At 38.9% G+C, this 17,716-nt stretch overlaps 1 protein-coding gene across 1 annotated transcript in view; it reads left to right on the top strand.

Moving 5' to 3' along the window:
* Positions 1–17,716, top strand: part of sorcs3a (sortilin related VPS10 domain containing receptor 3a) — a 1,273,344-nt gene that overhangs the window by 982,715 nt on the left and 272,913 nt on the right. The window contains exons 11-13 of the mRNA XM_051922209.1: positions 3,390–3,492; positions 13,983–14,059; positions 16,797–16,888. Coding sequence (XP_051778169.1) covers positions 3,390–3,492; positions 13,983–14,059; positions 16,797–16,888 — 272 coding nt within the window. The remainder of the gene's footprint in view (positions 1–3,389; positions 3,493–13,982; positions 14,060–16,796; positions 16,889–17,716) is intronic.

The following is a 17,716-nucleotide window of genomic DNA, read 5'->3' as shown; positions in this document are numbered from 1 at the left end:
GTAGTAACAACACACTTTGTTGACAGTCACTGTATGCTGCAATGCTGATCCAGAACTGCACAGCAGTGCGGCTGGAGAGCAAAACGGTAAGAGTGTCGCTGTCCTCAGCCAACCATAGCAACTGAACAAGTTGCAAACAGGCAGCAAACACTAGTTTCCTCGTTACATTTGGGTTATTTTCATCAAGAGAATCTGAGAAAAGAAAGTATAATTACTTATAAAGTTACAACTAAGTACCGTAAGAAGGTAGTAAAAATATATTTTTATTACAAAATTTGAAAATGAACTAAATACGGGATATTTGGGTGGCCCTGAAAGGTCAGTACAGGACAGGGGACAAGATTATCAAATATGGGACATGTCCCGTATATAAGGGATGTCTGGCAACCCTAGTCTTTTGGGAACCAAAAAAGGTTCTCCTATCACATCATACTGAGGAGCCACTCTGGTACGTTTATTTTGAAGAGAGTATGTAGGTTCGGTTAATTGGTAGTTTCAAATTGGCCCTGTAGTGGAGAATTAGAAATAGCCAAACTGTCTAAACCATAGTTTCTTAAACTACGGGTCATGACACATTTTGGGTCACACATAGTTAATATTCACAGTAGTACTTAATGTACTTAATGGGAAAGGATGGCATATGGTTTCCAAATTTTCTTGCAATGGTTTGCTGAGGGCAATTTAAGCAAATGTCTTTGCTTTATTGCAACTTGTGTCGGCTATTCTTAAAGGGAGAACCCTGTTCCAACCCAACCCCGTCTCCCCGGGATGGCACTTGGCAGTGATTGTCCAAGGAGGACCCTCCTCTGGATGTTGGTTGGCAGCGATTCTTGAAGAGGGAATGGAGGAAGGTCAGTGGCAATTCTGGGTTCTTGAACAAATATAAATGCAAGGAATTATTATTAATTATTATTATTATTATTAAATAAAAAATGCAAGTGGGTCATGAGAAAAAACAAGTCACTGGGAGACAAATCAATTCAAGTTTTGCATTCAGATGTGTAAATGCGCTCCATGATTTATGAAATAATTACATTTAACGTTCTTAAAAAAGTAAAGTTCATTACAATAACTGACATTCTCTCAACAGAGATTGGGCCCCCCCCCCACCTCATTTGTAGTGTATCAATGCTATTTCAAAGAGATTTCCCATAGATTTGTCATTGCAATGAGTACCTATGTAAATGGACACCCTTAGGGCCCCCTCCAAGTACAGGGCCCAAGGCAATCAGCCTTCCTTGACTGTCCTGATGATGCGCCTCCCCCAACAGGTGGGTTTGCTTACCTTCTTATCCAGTTCTAACAGCTCATCAAAACAATACCTTCACCTTCCATCTATGTTTATCTCTGACCGTCTTTCCCTTTCTTTTTCCAACCTTTTCAGTCTTCAACAAGCAACAAGTTTAAAGTTTTGGGTTGTCCTTATATGATATCCCATGCTCAAGTCCAACCAGGCCAAAAATGACATTATGAGCATCAAGGTGGCTCCACATTTTCTTCAGGACACTACAATAGCGCTTTTTCCTTCTGGTGTCCCTGCATCCCTGAACCCACAGTAATTCTTAAGCCAGATCTCCAAGACATCATGCAAGATGACAGTTCTACTACAGAGAGACATCAGTTTAATTCAGTTCATTTCAACTGATTTTAATATAGCACTCTTCAATGAGTTCAGACTCAAAGTGCTTGTAAAATTACAAGTATAATGTGATAATAGGAAATTGTTAAGCCTTACAACATTAAGACAACTGAATACTCAAACTACTAAAATAGGGTGGTTTCAAATGAATTTATATAAACAAATAACAACAAAAGAAAGTCCATTATAATTGAGAATTGATCATTTTACAGCAGAAGAGGTGGAAACAACTCCAGTCATCACCATTATGGGGGAAAATAAACCCTCTGAATAGACAAAGTAACAGCTGTGAACTCTTAGGCCAACTGGCCACCAACCCTTCCTAAGTATTCTGTGATATCACTATATGTTAAAAGAAGACAATTAAATTGATCTCAAGACCCCACAAACCCCTTTATGACATTCCCATGGGCAGGAATAGTAGCTTAGAGCAGTCTGATCTGTCCCCTCCTAGAGCCATGTGCTTTATTTGGCCATGAGATGTTGCCATCTGCAACTCAACCTTTGGCTCTCCATTGGCAGAGTATCGGGTCTATTTGTCAGGTGCTGTTGTCACCTAACACTTGACCCTCCTACTATTTTAAATTAAAAAATAACTCCTTTAGGGTAAGAGTCATAAAGGCCTACACAGTTTACATAAAGTCAAAGACAGGCTGGAGTCACATCAAAATAGCAGTTTTTTCTATTATTCTATTATTATAGATTTTCAGAAATTTGAAAACATACTGCATACAAGATACACTATAATTAATAACTATTTAATACACATTCACATTTCTCACAAACCTTGGCCTGGTGATAACACTGCTCAATCGATGTAATACAAAGACATTTTTTGGACATTTTTAGAATTTCTATACCTATGATTTTTGCCTTTACATTACTCCCCACGTGATGAGCACAATAAAATTGTGTGCTTTTCTGGACTGCACACACATAGTGCTGACTTTACTGTATTTTTGACAGGGGTAGACATCACATCTTTTTGGCTTATTGCCATTGCATGTACCCACAGCGTCCATTGTTTCTTATTCCTCGTGGGTCTGGAAACACCAGCTTCTTCTTTCATTACAATGGCATTATCATGTACAATGGTGCATATAAGGTAAAAATAGTAATTGCTGAAAGAAGGTCATGAATTGCTATGTACTATATAATTTTTGATGTCTAGACTGACTTGCTACTCAGTGTTTTTCAGGGCTTAAGTATCTCAGTAAATCAATACTTTTCTTCTATCTATATTGAAATTTTACAGTGACATTTTATTTCAAATCAGTTTATTTTTGTATAGCACTCTACTCTGAGTGCTGCCACTGGCTGCTTTGACAAGTTCACAGGTAGGTACAAATAAAAACTTGCCAATATACATAATGAATACTCAAAAAGACCCATATGAAGTACAAAATACTGCACATGGATTGAACTTTTTTGTATTGTCGTCAAGCACTTGTATTGAAATGCACTAAAATATTAAGGAATTTCAATAATTTGTAATAAAAAATGTATAATGCACAAAGAGCAGATACATTTAAATACATTTTAGCTTCCATTGCATCTTGAGTGTATTGTATGGATTGCTTGTTAATGAAAAAAGTTACATCTAAATGATACATTGTGTTCCTCTCTTTATCATTCTGTTTTTGCTTATAATTTTTTAGGCAAATCTCTCAAAAAAGTACATTATTTTGTTGCATAATATTTAAACTCCATTATGAGAGTGTAATATTAATTCTGCTCCTTTTATCCACAGCCATTTTGCTCCCTACATCTGCACTTGCAAGCTTCAGAAAATCCATACACGTCTGGAAGCATATCTAGTAAAGAATCTGCTCCTGGGATTATAGTAGCTACTGGTATAGTAAATAATCAATATTTATATTATGCCAAGAAGTTTATGTTTTGAAATACTGCAAAAGTTTACCATGAAATATTGATTATGTTTTTTTTTCTTAATTTTGGAGGTATTTTTATAAAACAGGCAAAGAGATGGAGTTAGACAAAATGTAAATTTCACACAAATGATAGAAAGTTTTACTTCAAACATAGAAGCTTAGAGAAATTGAATAATTTACCAAGAAGTGTAGTGGACAGTAGACGTTAGGGTCCTTCAAATCTTGATTTAATTTTTTTTTAGTTGAACATGTCAAGGAGATAGGAAGGACTGAATGGCCTATACTTGTCAAAGCTTTTCTTTAAGTAAATGTATGCATTATAAAATCTGAACCTTTACAAAGTGCAGACATCAAGTTTAATCAATAGCTGCATATTATTATTATAAAATAATAATGTAATAGTCTAAGCACTAGAGAGAAGGTAGGAAAATCACTGGAGATGGTGCCAGTTCATTGTTGGGCCCACTAAAGATCACCCCAACGCACTCACACTCACACTTGCCCAGGGCCAATTCAACAAATAACCAGACCTGCATGTCTCTGGTGATGTGCAAAGAAACTGCTGTACCAGGAGAAAAACCGACACAGTCACAGGGAGAATGTGCAAAATCCACATGCATGACTACTGGATCCATGAGGCAGCCACACAATCCACTGTGCCACTAAGCTGTCCTTAATATTATTGTTATTATATTTGATTATCATGACAATTTGTTGCCTGCCGTGTGACGATGCGGGTTCACTCCACGCTCCCTTTCAGCTTCTGGGAGCCCTTGAACCCTTCACTGTCGGTAATGTTACCGATGAGCTCGGCAGTGAGGCGTAACAATGGAGCAAATGGATGGTGTAATAGTGGAAAGTGCTTTTATTATAAACAACAAACAAACAGTGTCCAAATAAAGAAGTGCAGTGCATTCAAAAAGCCACTAAATAAATAACCCATAAAAACAGAGGTGTAATTGTGGAGGTTAAAAAAATAGAAAAAAAACAATCCTTTTAAACAAGGTTAAAACAATGCTGGAAGCAGTCCTTTTAAAAACAAGCCAGTGTCTTCCTTTATCTGGTGGCTCCCCTGCTTATCCCATACGGGCTTCTCAACAGGGAGCCTTCTGTTCCCTGGCTCCGTACAGCTACCTTACCGGACCGAGACTTGGGTTCCTCAACGGCCAGGTCGCTCACTCTGAGGCACACCTTCCCAAGACTCCATGACTCCCCTTGCCTTCCGTGGGGGAGTCATCCACACTACCGGTCACTCCAGCTCCTAGAAATCATTCACCTGGAGCGACCACTTCCAACTGCCCCTCCTCTAGTGTCGGCCATACACTGCTCATGAGGGGCTCTTCAATCTAGCTGTCTGCGAGTGCTTGCTCACTTCCTCTCTCTTTCTCTCTCTCTCGCACCAGCTTTCTACTTTAGCTTCCTGCCTTCTTCCTCACTCCCGCAACCTCTGATTCATTTTCTCTTTTACTTCCCCCCACTAGCCGCCTCGCACTACTCTTTATAACGGGACATGATTCACCTGTGGCAATTAGCGGCTCCCAGGAACAATTACGGATGTGCACTTAGGTGAGAAATGCCCACATCACAAATTCCTCAGGACCCGCTTCAGCCACACAACCACGCCCCCTCACTAAGCCGTGATTTAAAACTGGCCTTCCTGATGGGAGCTGTGGACCTGCAACACCACATGTCGCTGAGGTGTCTGTCTCCTAACCAGGGATCTAAGGTTCAGCCCAACTCTTCACAAAAAATGTGTGCAGTTCCTATCAGTGCAGTCCTCTGGTGTCCTGGCAGCTCCTTCGGATTCTTTACAAATCCTTTCTTGATGGTACTTAGAGCCCAGACAACCACAAGCGCAACTCTAATCTTGGTGCCATACATTCTGCTACTCTCGATCTCCAGATCTTCATATTTGCTTTGCTTTTCAGCTTCTTTGAGTAAGATGTGGTTGTCATCTGTGGTGATCAGCAGGCACTGCTTCTGCTTCTTGTAATGGACCACTCTATCAGGATGATTGCCTGAAATGGTATGATCAGTTTGCACTGCCAAGACCCATAAGACAGTAGTGTCTCCAATGCTGACAACAGCCCCTAAAATGTGCTGGCACCATTTGTTAGGCATTTTTCCACCTAGTGCACCACAGATCATACTGTGCAAATACAGTAGCTGTTAACCTTGTTGTGCCAGACTATGAATTTAGTAGAAGCCGGCATTGTTCATCCAGCGATGATATGACTGAGTGCCCCTCAGCTTTGCTTATTATTATTATTATGCTAAATTTTTCTCTGCAAGTTTGAATAAGAGGATCTAGCAATAGACTTGCACCTCATTCCAGCGCTGCTGTGATAGACTTTAGCACTCTCATTCCTGACTCATGTTTATAACATTATTTTTATTTAAATTTAATTATTCTGAGTTATTACATTTTGTTTTCTTTTTTCTTTTTCTCTTTTTTTATACATGTTATGCTTAGAAATATTTCACAATTACTTATAACGAATAAAAGTTTTAATGGTATAAATAAATTCAACTATATGCAGTATACAAAGAAGGGAAAAACATGCATTGTTTCCAGAATTATTTTATTCAAAATTTAAAAGGAACAAACTTGTTAAAATACAGCTGATTTGCTGTTTACATAAATGTTATATAAATAGAGGCAACCATATTTGTTAACTTCTTAAATTTTATTAATGTGTTTTTGCATTTTAATATTTTCAAACACTGCACAAAAGTAATAAAATTCTTAAGTTGTTAATAATAATAATTCCCATCATTGCAGAACTCCCAACACCTTTTGGTTCTTCCTTCCAATGCAACACCCAGAAAAAATTGCTCCTCAGCAGAAATAAATTCAAATCTCATGTGAGACGCTGCAGATAAAGAACAGATGGACTAAATGCCTCGAGACGGCTAAACTGCTTTCTCAATCAGAAATACCCGCCAAATGTATAACAAATGTGCTGCCAGGTAGCAACTACTGTAGAGCGCAAGTTAATTTATCTCTTCACAATCAATTAAAGGTTTCTCCACTGTCAGCCGTTGTCACCAGTATTTGGAGAGCAGAACATCAATTTGTGTACTCCATTTAGATTGAGGTCACCTGAAAATGAAAGAAGTACACAGAGGTGGTGCCCCTATTGATTTTAGCAGAACAATTAGATAGATAGATAGATAGATAGATAGATAGATAGATAGATAGATAGATAGATAGATAGATAGATAGATAGATAGATAGATAGATAGATAGATAGATAGATAGATAGATAGATAGATAGATAGATAGATAGATAGATAGATAGATAGATAGATAGATAGATAGATAGATAGATAGATCTTAATTTTCTATTTATTTTTTATTTGGCTCTTGACAGAAGCTTTTTAAATAAATACATGTTAATGAAATTAACAACAGGTGCACTAGAGGGGCAACAATGAGACAACCCCTAAAACAGGAATGGTTTAACAGGTGGAGGCCACTGACATGTTTCCCACTTCATCTTTTCGGACTGCTTTTTCACTCGTTTTGCCGAGTCTACCAGCACAACCTCAAGAGCATGGAGGAGATTCCAGGAGACAGGCAGTTACTCTAGGACAGCTGAATAGGGCTGTAGAAGGTCCTTAACCCATCAGCAGGACCGGTATCTGCTCCTTTGGGCAAAGAGGAACAGGATGAGCATTTCCAGAGCCCTACAAAATGACCTCCAACAGGCCACTGGTGTGAATGTCTCTGACCAAACAATCAGAAACAGACTTCGTGAGGGTGGCCTGAGTGCTCAATGTCCTGTATTGGGCCCTGTGCTCACTGGCCAGGACTGTGGAGCTCAAATGGCATTTGCCATAGAATACCAGAATTGGCAGGTCCACCACTGGCGCCCTGTACTTTTCAGAGATGAGAACAGGTTCACCCTGAGCACATGTGACAGACATGAAAGGGCCTGGAGAAGCCATGAAGAACATTATGCTGCCTGTAACATCATTCAACATGACCAGTTTGGTGGTGGGTCAGTGATGGTCTGGGGAGGCATATCCATGGAGGGCCGCACAGACCTCTACAGGCTAGACAACGGATCCTTGACTGCCATTAGGTATCGGGATGAAATCCTTGGACCCGCTGTCATACGCTATGCTGGTGCAGTGGGTCCTGGGTGCACGACAATGCCCAGCCTCATGTGGCAAGAGTATGCAGGCAATTCCTGGAGAATGAAGGAATTGATACCATTAACTGGCCCCCACGCTCACTCACCTGACCTCAATCCAACAGAAAACCTCTGGGATATTATGCTGACACCACCAGGTTGTTCCTCAGACTGTCCAGGAGCTCAATGATGCCCTGGTCCTGATCTGGGAGGAGATCCCCCAGGACACCATCCATCGCCTCATTAGGAGCATTCCCCGACGTTTACAGGCATGCGTACAAACACATGGGGGCCATACAATCTACTGAGTACGATTTGGAGTTGCTGCAATACTAGGGTGTTGTACCGTGTTAGCCATTATGAATGTAGTGAGAAGTCAAGTAAAATGACACCTTTTGTTGCCTCGAAAGCTTGCATATTGTAAAGGTGTCATTTTACTTGACTTCTCACTATGAGTTGCTGCAATTATATTTTGGCAAAATGGACTAGCCAGCTGCATCATTTTTTCACTTTGATTTTCGGGTGTTTATGAATTCAGCCCTCTGTAGATTGATAATTATCATTTCCATCAAACGATGTGGCATCCTTTCATTCCTAACACATTACCCAGTCCATATCAGTATAGATATGCAGCAGGATTTTTTTCCCATTGAGATCTGACGTGTTTTCAAACTCCATTTTATCTACACTGTGGTCTGAACACACACCAGAATAACTAAAAAGGATGAAACAATTTAAAAGAACTAACTTGGCAGTCCCAGTCCCAGTGACTCATTATGCAGGCATATTGTTGTTGGTATAAAGGAGTCCCTGCAGCATTTTCTGACACACTTCTTCTGAATAATTCATTGGCTGATAGTCCTCAGTGTCCGTGTGTCAGAGAGAGAATGTGCAGCATTGTTCATAATGGCACTCAGTGCTGTTTTAGTTTTCTCTTTTTCTATTGCCTCCAGCAGGTCCAGAATGTGCCACATAACTGAGTCTGCCCTTTTAATTAGCTTGTTGATTAAGTGGGACTCTCTTGAAGTGATGTTACCAGCCCTGCACACCACAGCATAGAAAAGCACACTGGACATCACAGAGTCGTAGAAGATGTAAAGGATGTCATTTCCCACATTTAAGTAATGCAGTCTGCTAAGAAGGAAGAGCCTGATCTCCTCTTTCTTTTATAGTTCCTTTGTGAGACCAGTCCAACCTGTCAATGATATGGACCACCAAGTACTTCTAGGAGTGGACCATCTCCACATCCATTCCCTTAATACTGACCAGACATAGAGGCTGTTTGTTGCTCTGAATGTCAATATCTGATTTCTTGGTTTTGCTGATGTTAAGATGCAAACAATTCTCTTTGCACCAAGAAACAAAGTTCTCCACCTGACTCCTATATTCCGTCTCATCCCCTTTATCAATACACCCCATAAGTGCAGAATCATCTGAGAATTTCTGTAAGTAACAGGACCTGGTGTTGTATTTATAGTCAGAGATGTCAAAAGTGAACAGAGAAGGAGACCGGAGTGTTTCTTGTGGTGCTCCAGTGTAGCTCACATCTGTATCGTAAACACAGTCCTTGCGTGTCACAGTGATGCAGTGACCCAAAATCATTCCCATGTAACTTGCACATCATTTCCTAGTCTGTCATTTGGAAGCAGTCATTCAGAGCCATTTCAGCTTCCAGGCTCCACTTTCCCACCATCCTGGTGGTGAGAGGTTACCATCTAATAACAGGTTTATATCTGGGAATAAGATACAGTAAATCAGGTTGTGGTCAGATCTGCACAAAAGATCCACTAGTTTAAAAAGTAATAATAATAATAATAATAATAATAATGAGAACATCTAAACAACAGTGTTTTAATTAATGGTAAACTTTAACAAAGTGTTATGTATTTATTCATGTTTGCTTTATACTCCCGACATTGTAAAATTTTACATGCCACTTGTCACCTATACTACAAAGATTGCTTTCCCTTGAGTGCCTTTCTCAAGTCCAGAATCAAAGAGGAACTAGCAACGATTTTGCATGAGCTTTGGCAGCATTTCTACATCCATCTATACACCCATTGCTCATTAAGAATTCATTTAAAAGTCTGAATTTAAACGCAGTCAGTCAGGTTTCCATTTATTAATTATTGGAAGGTTCTTCTAATGCCATTATTTCCTGTCCCATCATTTTGATGTCCTCCTTGCCATTGCCATGCTTTTAACTATTTAAGTTAGAGTTAGTTAAAAAGGAGATGGGCTCATCAGTGGTTATGGAAAGAAATCACTGCCAAAACCACAGTGGATGGCTGCTAATGAGACCAGTTTTGCACATAATACAATGGGTGTCTGATGATGTGTTTCAAGACGTATTTCCTCATGTCAATAGATTAAATAAGTCCAGGGTTCTGGGGATATAGTGCAGCTGCAAGATGTCACCTGACTGAGTTGGACTTAGACAGTTACATTGCATTTTATCACCTAAGGACTCAGAGCCACCAGTAGAGATTTTGCTATAAGATACCACAGGACACGAGTTGACAGCACCTCTTCCCAATAAAGTTTTATTTTTCCCATCTTACCAAAAGTAGGACAACCATAAGTAAAAAATAGGCTGAGTGACAAAGGCCTTACTTTTATGTGCTTTCCATTGTAGGAAGATGTATGTTCTCCTTATCATTTAGCATTCCACTGTATTTGGAGTTTACCTATATACATGATAATTTCATGAGTTTAGACTGTATATTTTATGGTCTATTGAGACTTAAATAGAGTTTTTCTGTCTTTTGTGTAACTGAGCTCAGAAATCCAATTGTTATGATTTAAGTATTTCTGTATATTCTGACAGGTATAATTTTTTTCTAAACATCATTTATATTTTTGAGGAATTTTGGACCACAGACAGTCCGATTTTCTGATTTATTTCACATGTGGACAAGTGAGGAAGCACAAGTCGCAAGCAAAAATTGGTCATCAACCCAGTTGTCCAAGTTTACTTTTGTTTGAATACAAATTAAATACAAGCGCCCAATGGCACGGAGGTAACAAAATAAAGCAAAACAAAATAGCCCCAGTCAGACTTCATATTGACGTTATTTGGCTCCATCCAATGTTGCTCTCTACTCACAGAGTGTTGCCTCCCTCCTCCAACCCATGATTTATAGGTGGGAAACCAGAAGGGGTATCTTCTTGCTACAGTGGGAGGAATAGGAGAGGACATGGTTAATGCAGGCACCCCCTTTCAACCCGGGGTGATGTCAAATACCTTAGGGGAGCCCTGAGAGTGATCCACAGACACACATGCATGAGACACTCTCTATCTCTTCTAGATTGGGGCTCATTTTTAGGAACTTTTTTTTTTTTACCACATTGCTAGTTGTTTTTCTTGCGGATTGCCAGTTTGTGGCTTCATTGCCATGATTTTATGCACCATGACTGGAGGTGTGTTGCCCTGAAATTGAGCTGTGTGAAGTCTCATACACAATATTGCATAGGTAGGTAGGTAGACTTTATTATCCCTGAGAGAAATTTGTTTGCAGCAGGAAAATACAAAGCATAAAACATTGTTGCACACATTCAAGAAAATAAGTCAAGATGCAAAGATTTACAACCAGTTTTATTGCATATATACATACTCAATATTTGTACAAAGAAGAATAAATACTTTTAACTGTACCTAAAATATAATCTAGTATGTAAAAGAAAGTACAATCCAACGCTACATATTCTGTGATGTCCAAGATTCCTGAAAAGACTTGGGATTGCATTTAGTAACGACTCTCTTAGAATTAGAATTACATTATTTCATGATTTTTCAATTTATCTCTGGTTCTTCTGATCTTGTGGTTTTGGGCCATGATCGTTTTCAGTTCACAGTCATCTTTTATTGCATTTTATTTGTCAGCATTACCTGCCAATGATACCATCTTGTGGCAGAACACCAATGCCTCTAATACCATTCTCACCCCATCTCCACTCCTTTTAGTATGGAGTATCTCAAGTGTATACTGCTGCAGTATTAGTATAAGACTGAAGTGTGCACTTTGTACCTCTGATCACTTCTTCATAATTCCTTCCTAATTAAATTAATTAATTAAAATAAATTAATTAAATGTAATTAATTAAATTTAATTAATTAAAATGTAATTTTAATCAGGATGGCTTAAACAGTATGAAATGAGTGTTCTCCATTAGTTTAATCATTCCACCACCTTACTGATGCCAACATCCTATGCCCAGTTACAACTGGCATTTCAGGAAAACAGAGCAGTAGTGATGCCTAAGCCAAGGTGAATGGTACAGCTCAGCTCAATAGTGAAAAAGGGTTATAAAAGTGTTCACATTTTCAGCCAAAATTTAATATCGAAAGGGCATGAGAGTGAACACATTACATTTTTACATCTGCCATTTATTAGATGAACAAAGTTATCCCGCCCCATCTTGCAGTGATTCAATTCTTAATAACCCCAACATTAGATACAGTGACTTCAACCAAACACCAATTCAATATAAATCTTTAACATTGCTTATAAAGAATTTTGATCTGCTTTTCCCTACTGACTTACTTTAAAGACAAACCACTGTTGGGTTTTCAAGTTTGAACTGTTTTGTTTCTGCTCCAGCCACAGCATCTCTATCAGATTAAAATCTGGAGTTTTACTAGGCCAGTCCAACAGTTTGATTTTGCTTTTTTTTCAGACATTATGATGTTGACTTGATTTTTTGTTTTGGATCATTGTCTTGTGTTGTATTGTCCTTACTTTCATCTTAAGAATGGATGTCATTCTATTCAGGAATTTGCAGATATTAAGCAGATTTAATAGTTCCTGCAGTAATGGGAAGTTGTCCATATCTTAAATGAATAAAGAACCCCCACATCATCACACTACCACCATCATATTTGACCGTTGGTGTGATGGTCTAACTATGGAATGCTGTGTTCATTATATGCCAGGCATAATGGGAACCGTGGCATTCAAAGAGATCCATTTACGTTTAATCCGTCCACACAACATTCTCCCAAAAGACTTGGAGATCATCTACAGTAGGTGTTTCTTGGCAAATGAATGATGAGAATTTATGTTCTTCTTGGATAGCAATAGTTTCCATATTGCTACTCTCCACTGAAGCCCATTTCTGCCCATTGTCTTGGTGACTGCGTAGTCATGAGCACTGAATGTTGTTGAGGCAAGAGAAACCTTCAATTCTGAAGAATTTTTCTAGAATCCATTGTGACTTCCTGGATAATTTTCTGTTGTGTCTGTAGCAATTCTGGGCAGGTGACTCACTTTTAGAAAGACATCATAGAAAGATGATGTGGCTGTCATTGTGGTTCATTGTGGACTTTGTAGCTCTTTCCAGACTAATAGATACAAACAATTTTTATTTTCTGACCTCTTCAGCATTATACTTTGATCTTGGTAATATGTGCTTGTTGAATGTTTGTTTTATTTACTTAATTCTAATGGTAAGAGTCAAATAAGTGACATTTATATTAAGTAGGACTAGTTGTAATCAAACCTGAGTGTGTTCAAACAGATGACTCTAATTATCTCTATAAATGGGCTACTTTAACAAGAGAACAATTATATTTTCACATGGTGTGAAGAGGCGTTAGATCGTTTTATCTGTGGGAAATAAGTAAATAAAATATGTTACTGATTTATATAATAACAGGCAATTTTGGTAGAAGAATATGCAATATCCAATAGGGGCAAACATTTTTTCACATCTCTGTATATGAATTTGCATTAATAAGTGTTAAAGTGAATCGCACCAAAATGTAGAAGTTATAGTGAAACGCTCATATAAACGCTATACCTTACCAACCAGTGGGACTTTACAAGGTCATATTGTTTATACATAACTTGGCTTGGATTCCATAAAGAAGAGACAATCTCTTCTTACGATTTTCATGGATGGGACTGTGATGTTTTTCAAATACAGCAAAACTGGTCTTTAATGTTTATCTCTGAAGTATGCTGACCATATGTCCTCCTCTGGAAGGAGTCTGTTGACCTTCTGCACGCTTAGTTAATGTAAACCACACTGGTTGTTGTATCATCTGTCAGTGTGCATTGTAATCATACATGAGCTGAATGTTAAAATGTTGGTTGCCTGTGGTCCTCCAGTGTATATATGTGAGAAATGGGAATGGGAATTGAGTTAACGTTAGCTGTAGAATTAAAATTAGAACAACTGCTATACCTTCTGGAGTTACTGTTATACTGTGGTAGCTGTTACTAAGCTTCTTGTGTAAAAAAAATAAATCATAAACTGCAGTAAGTATGTATAGAACCAACAGATGTAATTTTCATTCTGTTTTCCCTACAGGCAATATTGGTTCCGAGCTTTCCTTTAATGATGTTGGTATGTTTATATCAGCAGACTCTGGAAACAACTGGAGACAGGTGAGGATATTCTACTAAAAGCAACAACTAGCAACAAACACTTGTATTTATCAAAAACTTCTACAATCTCTGAAACATTTTGATAGTTAAAATATTTTTCTAATTTTTGCTTTGAATGTTCATGATTACTTGGCCATAAATTCTATTTTACCAATTAATGTGCAATGGTAAATTAAACACCTTTGAGGCACAGATGATGTGATGTGATGTGATGTGTTCTGTCCCCACCTTAATTAAAACTATTCTCTGCACTTTTGGGGGATCTCTTGCTTATTTAGTTAACAGAAAGTTATCATATGTACAGGCGTAATCACACACTCAGTAGCAAATGATGGCTCCCAACAGTTCATATTAGCCCAGTATTATTTTTGTACTGTATTAAATTAAGCAGAAAGATTTACCATTAGACATGTTGTAAATCAGATAAATATTACTTCCAGGCAGGGGCATATTTTGAATTTAATTGTTTCAGGCCTCCATGTCAGCATGTTGTTTCTCTTGGCGATTTGTTTGAAATTTCACATAACTTCTTAGCCGAGTGTCCATAGAGATGTTACACATTTATAGAAGAGCGTAGTTTCAAATTCACTGACACACATGTCATGATGAGCAAAGTGCTTGTCCCTCATTAGGTATCAACACTCTTTTGGTGGTCCAGGTGATGGAGAAATGGGGATCATCCTTGTTTTTTTTAATACACTGCTCAAAAAATGAAAGGAACGCTTTGAAAACAGATCACATCTCAATGGGAAAAAAATCCTGCCGGATATCTGTACTGATATGAACTGGGTAATGTGTTAGCAACGAAAGGATTTGATGGACATGAATATGATCAACCTGCAGAGGGCAGAATTCAAAGACACCCCGAAAATCAAAGTGAAAAAATGATGTGGCCAGCTAGTCCATTTTGCCGAAATTTCATTGCAGGAACTCAAAATCAGTGGTTTGTATGCCACCCACATGCTTGTGTGCATGCCTGATAACATCAGGGTTGGGGTCATGCTTCTAATGAGACGACTGACGGTGTCCTGGGGGATCTCCTCCCAGATCTGGACCAAGGGCATCAGTGAACTCCTGGACAGTCTGAGGTGCAACCTGGTGGAGTTGGATGGACCGAAACATAATGTTCCAGAGCTGTTCTATTGGATTTAGGTCAGGCGAGTGAGGGGGCCAGTCAATGGTATCAATTTCTTCATCCTCCAGAAACTGTCTACATGCTCTCACCATATGAGGCCGGGCATTGTCACGCACCAGGAGGAACCCAGGAGCCGCTGCACCAGCATAGGGTCTGACAATGGGTCCAAGGATTTCATCCCGATACCTAATGGCAGTCAAGGTGCCATTTTCTAGCCTGTAGACCAGACCATCACTGACCCACCACCAAACTGGTCATGCTGAACAATGTTACAGGCAGCATAATGTTCTCCATGGCTTCTCCAGACCCCATGTCTGTCATGTGTGCTCAGGGTGAACCTGCTCTCATCTGTGAAAAGCACAGGGCACCAGTGGTGGACCTGCCAATTCTGGTATTCTCTGGCAAATACCAATAGAGCTCCATGGTGCCGGGCAGTGAGCACAGGGCCCACTAGCGGAAGTCGAGCCCTCAGGCCACCCATTAAACCATTCCTGTTTTGGGGGTCATCTCATTGTTGCCCCTCTAGTGCACCTGTTGTTAATTTCATTAACACCAAAGAAGCTGAAACTGATTAACAACCCCCTCTGCTACTTAACTGACCAGATCAATATCCCAGACGTTTCACTGACTTGATGCTATACTCTGATTAAAAAGTGTTCCTTTAATTTTTTTGAGCAGTATATATACAAAATGGATGAAAAGATTAGGGACTGAGCACCTCTCCCTGACACCCCTGATTCTGGGTCTCATTTACCCCACTTTGTGCAATGAATAAGTTCTTAAACTCAGTTAGCATGTGCTGTTCCGACTGCATCATTTTTTATTTATTTGTTGGCTTCTTCGCAAAAAGGATGACCACATAGAGAGAGTGAGTTGTCTTCTTGAACTTGAGAGGTTCCTAACTAAACGTTGACTTCCAGCTATTGCTGTTCTCATGAGGAGGCCAGGGTGGAAGAAGTTGGAGCGTCATGATGTTGGAGGATGAGATGCTCACACTTCTGGTCAGCCGTCATCCGCTCTGTAGGCAAAAGAGAAGAAGAAGTTAGTGACAGTGGTCTGAGGGTGAAATACAGTACATGTTATTTCAGAGCATTTGAGAATGGCCCCTACTTGCATGTGTTGAGCAAGTGTCAAAGTAAAGTTGTTACAGGTATGAGGTAACAGTAATCTCCATGTTTGTTCTTTTCAGTTAGTCATGTCATTGACCATATTACCTTTGACAGGTCCTCCCTTTGAAAAACTACAAGTCCTGTGAATTAAGCTGGAGCTAACAGTACTCTTTCTTGTCCTTTGCCACTTCTTTCTGTTGGGGTAATTCTGAGACGTTGGTTAGGCTTTTCTGTCAGAGTTAGGTCTGGATTTTGATTAGGCTAGTCCAATGTTTTAGTTTTTCTTTTTTTAGTTATTTCATATGAACTTTCTCTTGTGTTTTAGGTAATTACCTTGCTGTTTGATTTCACTTTCCTTCGGTTTCAGCAAACAGATAGATGACCATACATTCTCCTTAAGATTTTTTACAAACTTCTGTGATTCACAAACCACAGGATAGCCACAAAAATGGTGAACTCTGATTGTGCTGTGATTTTTTTTCTTTTTGCCTAGATATTTGAAGAGGAATATAGTGTCTGGTTTCTGGACAAGGGTGGTGCTCTTGTAGCAGTAAAACAGGCTTCAGTACCCATTAGGCATATATGGTAAGTTCTTTACTGCATGTCCAGTTAGTTCCATTAACTTTCTTCTTTGGTGTTTAGGGGTGCATGTCCATTGAGCTACAGACCTCAGAAAAGTGGGTCACTAACTAAGCTAAAATAAAATGTGGTGTGTTGTAGAAGAGTCAAAAAAATAAAGGCAACTGTCAGAATTTAAAAGTGGGACAAAAAAAAGGGTAACGCCAATCCAGATAAACATGAAATGTTTTACTGTATGTTAATATGATAGACAGACAGACAAACATAGATAGATAGATAGATAGATAGATAGATAGATAGATAGATAGATAGATAGATAGATAGATAGATAGATAGATAGATAGATAGATAGATAGATAGATAGATAGATAGATTGATTGATTCTTGTTTGCATTGCTGAGTTAAGGATCAGCCTATAAATAAAACCTAAGTGGACTGATTGAATACTAAACAGGAGGATATGGGGATGAAGACTGCAAGATTGCAGTAAGTCCAGATTCCTAACAGACAGGCCTTTTGTTCTAATTAAGTGTAACCTTTTCCATAATATTCTTCAATAAATTAAGATAGTAATAAACAGGGTGGAAGAATGTTATGGGGATACTTCTCTGTAGAAGTCGCTGGTAGGACTGTGATGGTAGAGAGTGAAATGACTGCAACTAAATACAGGGGGGTTCTGGAAGAAAACCTGATGCATTCTGCAAGAAATTGGGAGGTTTGTTTTAACACAAAGACCTCAGGCATAAAGCCAAAGCTACACTTAAATGGCTTAAAAACTACAATATTAATGTTCTGGAGTTGTCGAATCTCAATCCACGTGAGAATTTGTAGCTG

Source organism: Erpetoichthys calabaricus, chromosome 2, assembly GCF_900747795.2.
Source record: "Erpetoichthys calabaricus chromosome 2, fErpCal1.3, whole genome shotgun sequence".
Taxonomy (NCBI): domain Eukaryota; kingdom Metazoa; phylum Chordata; class Cladistia; order Polypteriformes; family Polypteridae; genus Erpetoichthys; species Erpetoichthys calabaricus.
The sequence above is the reverse complement of the archived record's forward strand: the minus strand, read 5'-3'. Positions and strand labels throughout refer to the sequence as shown.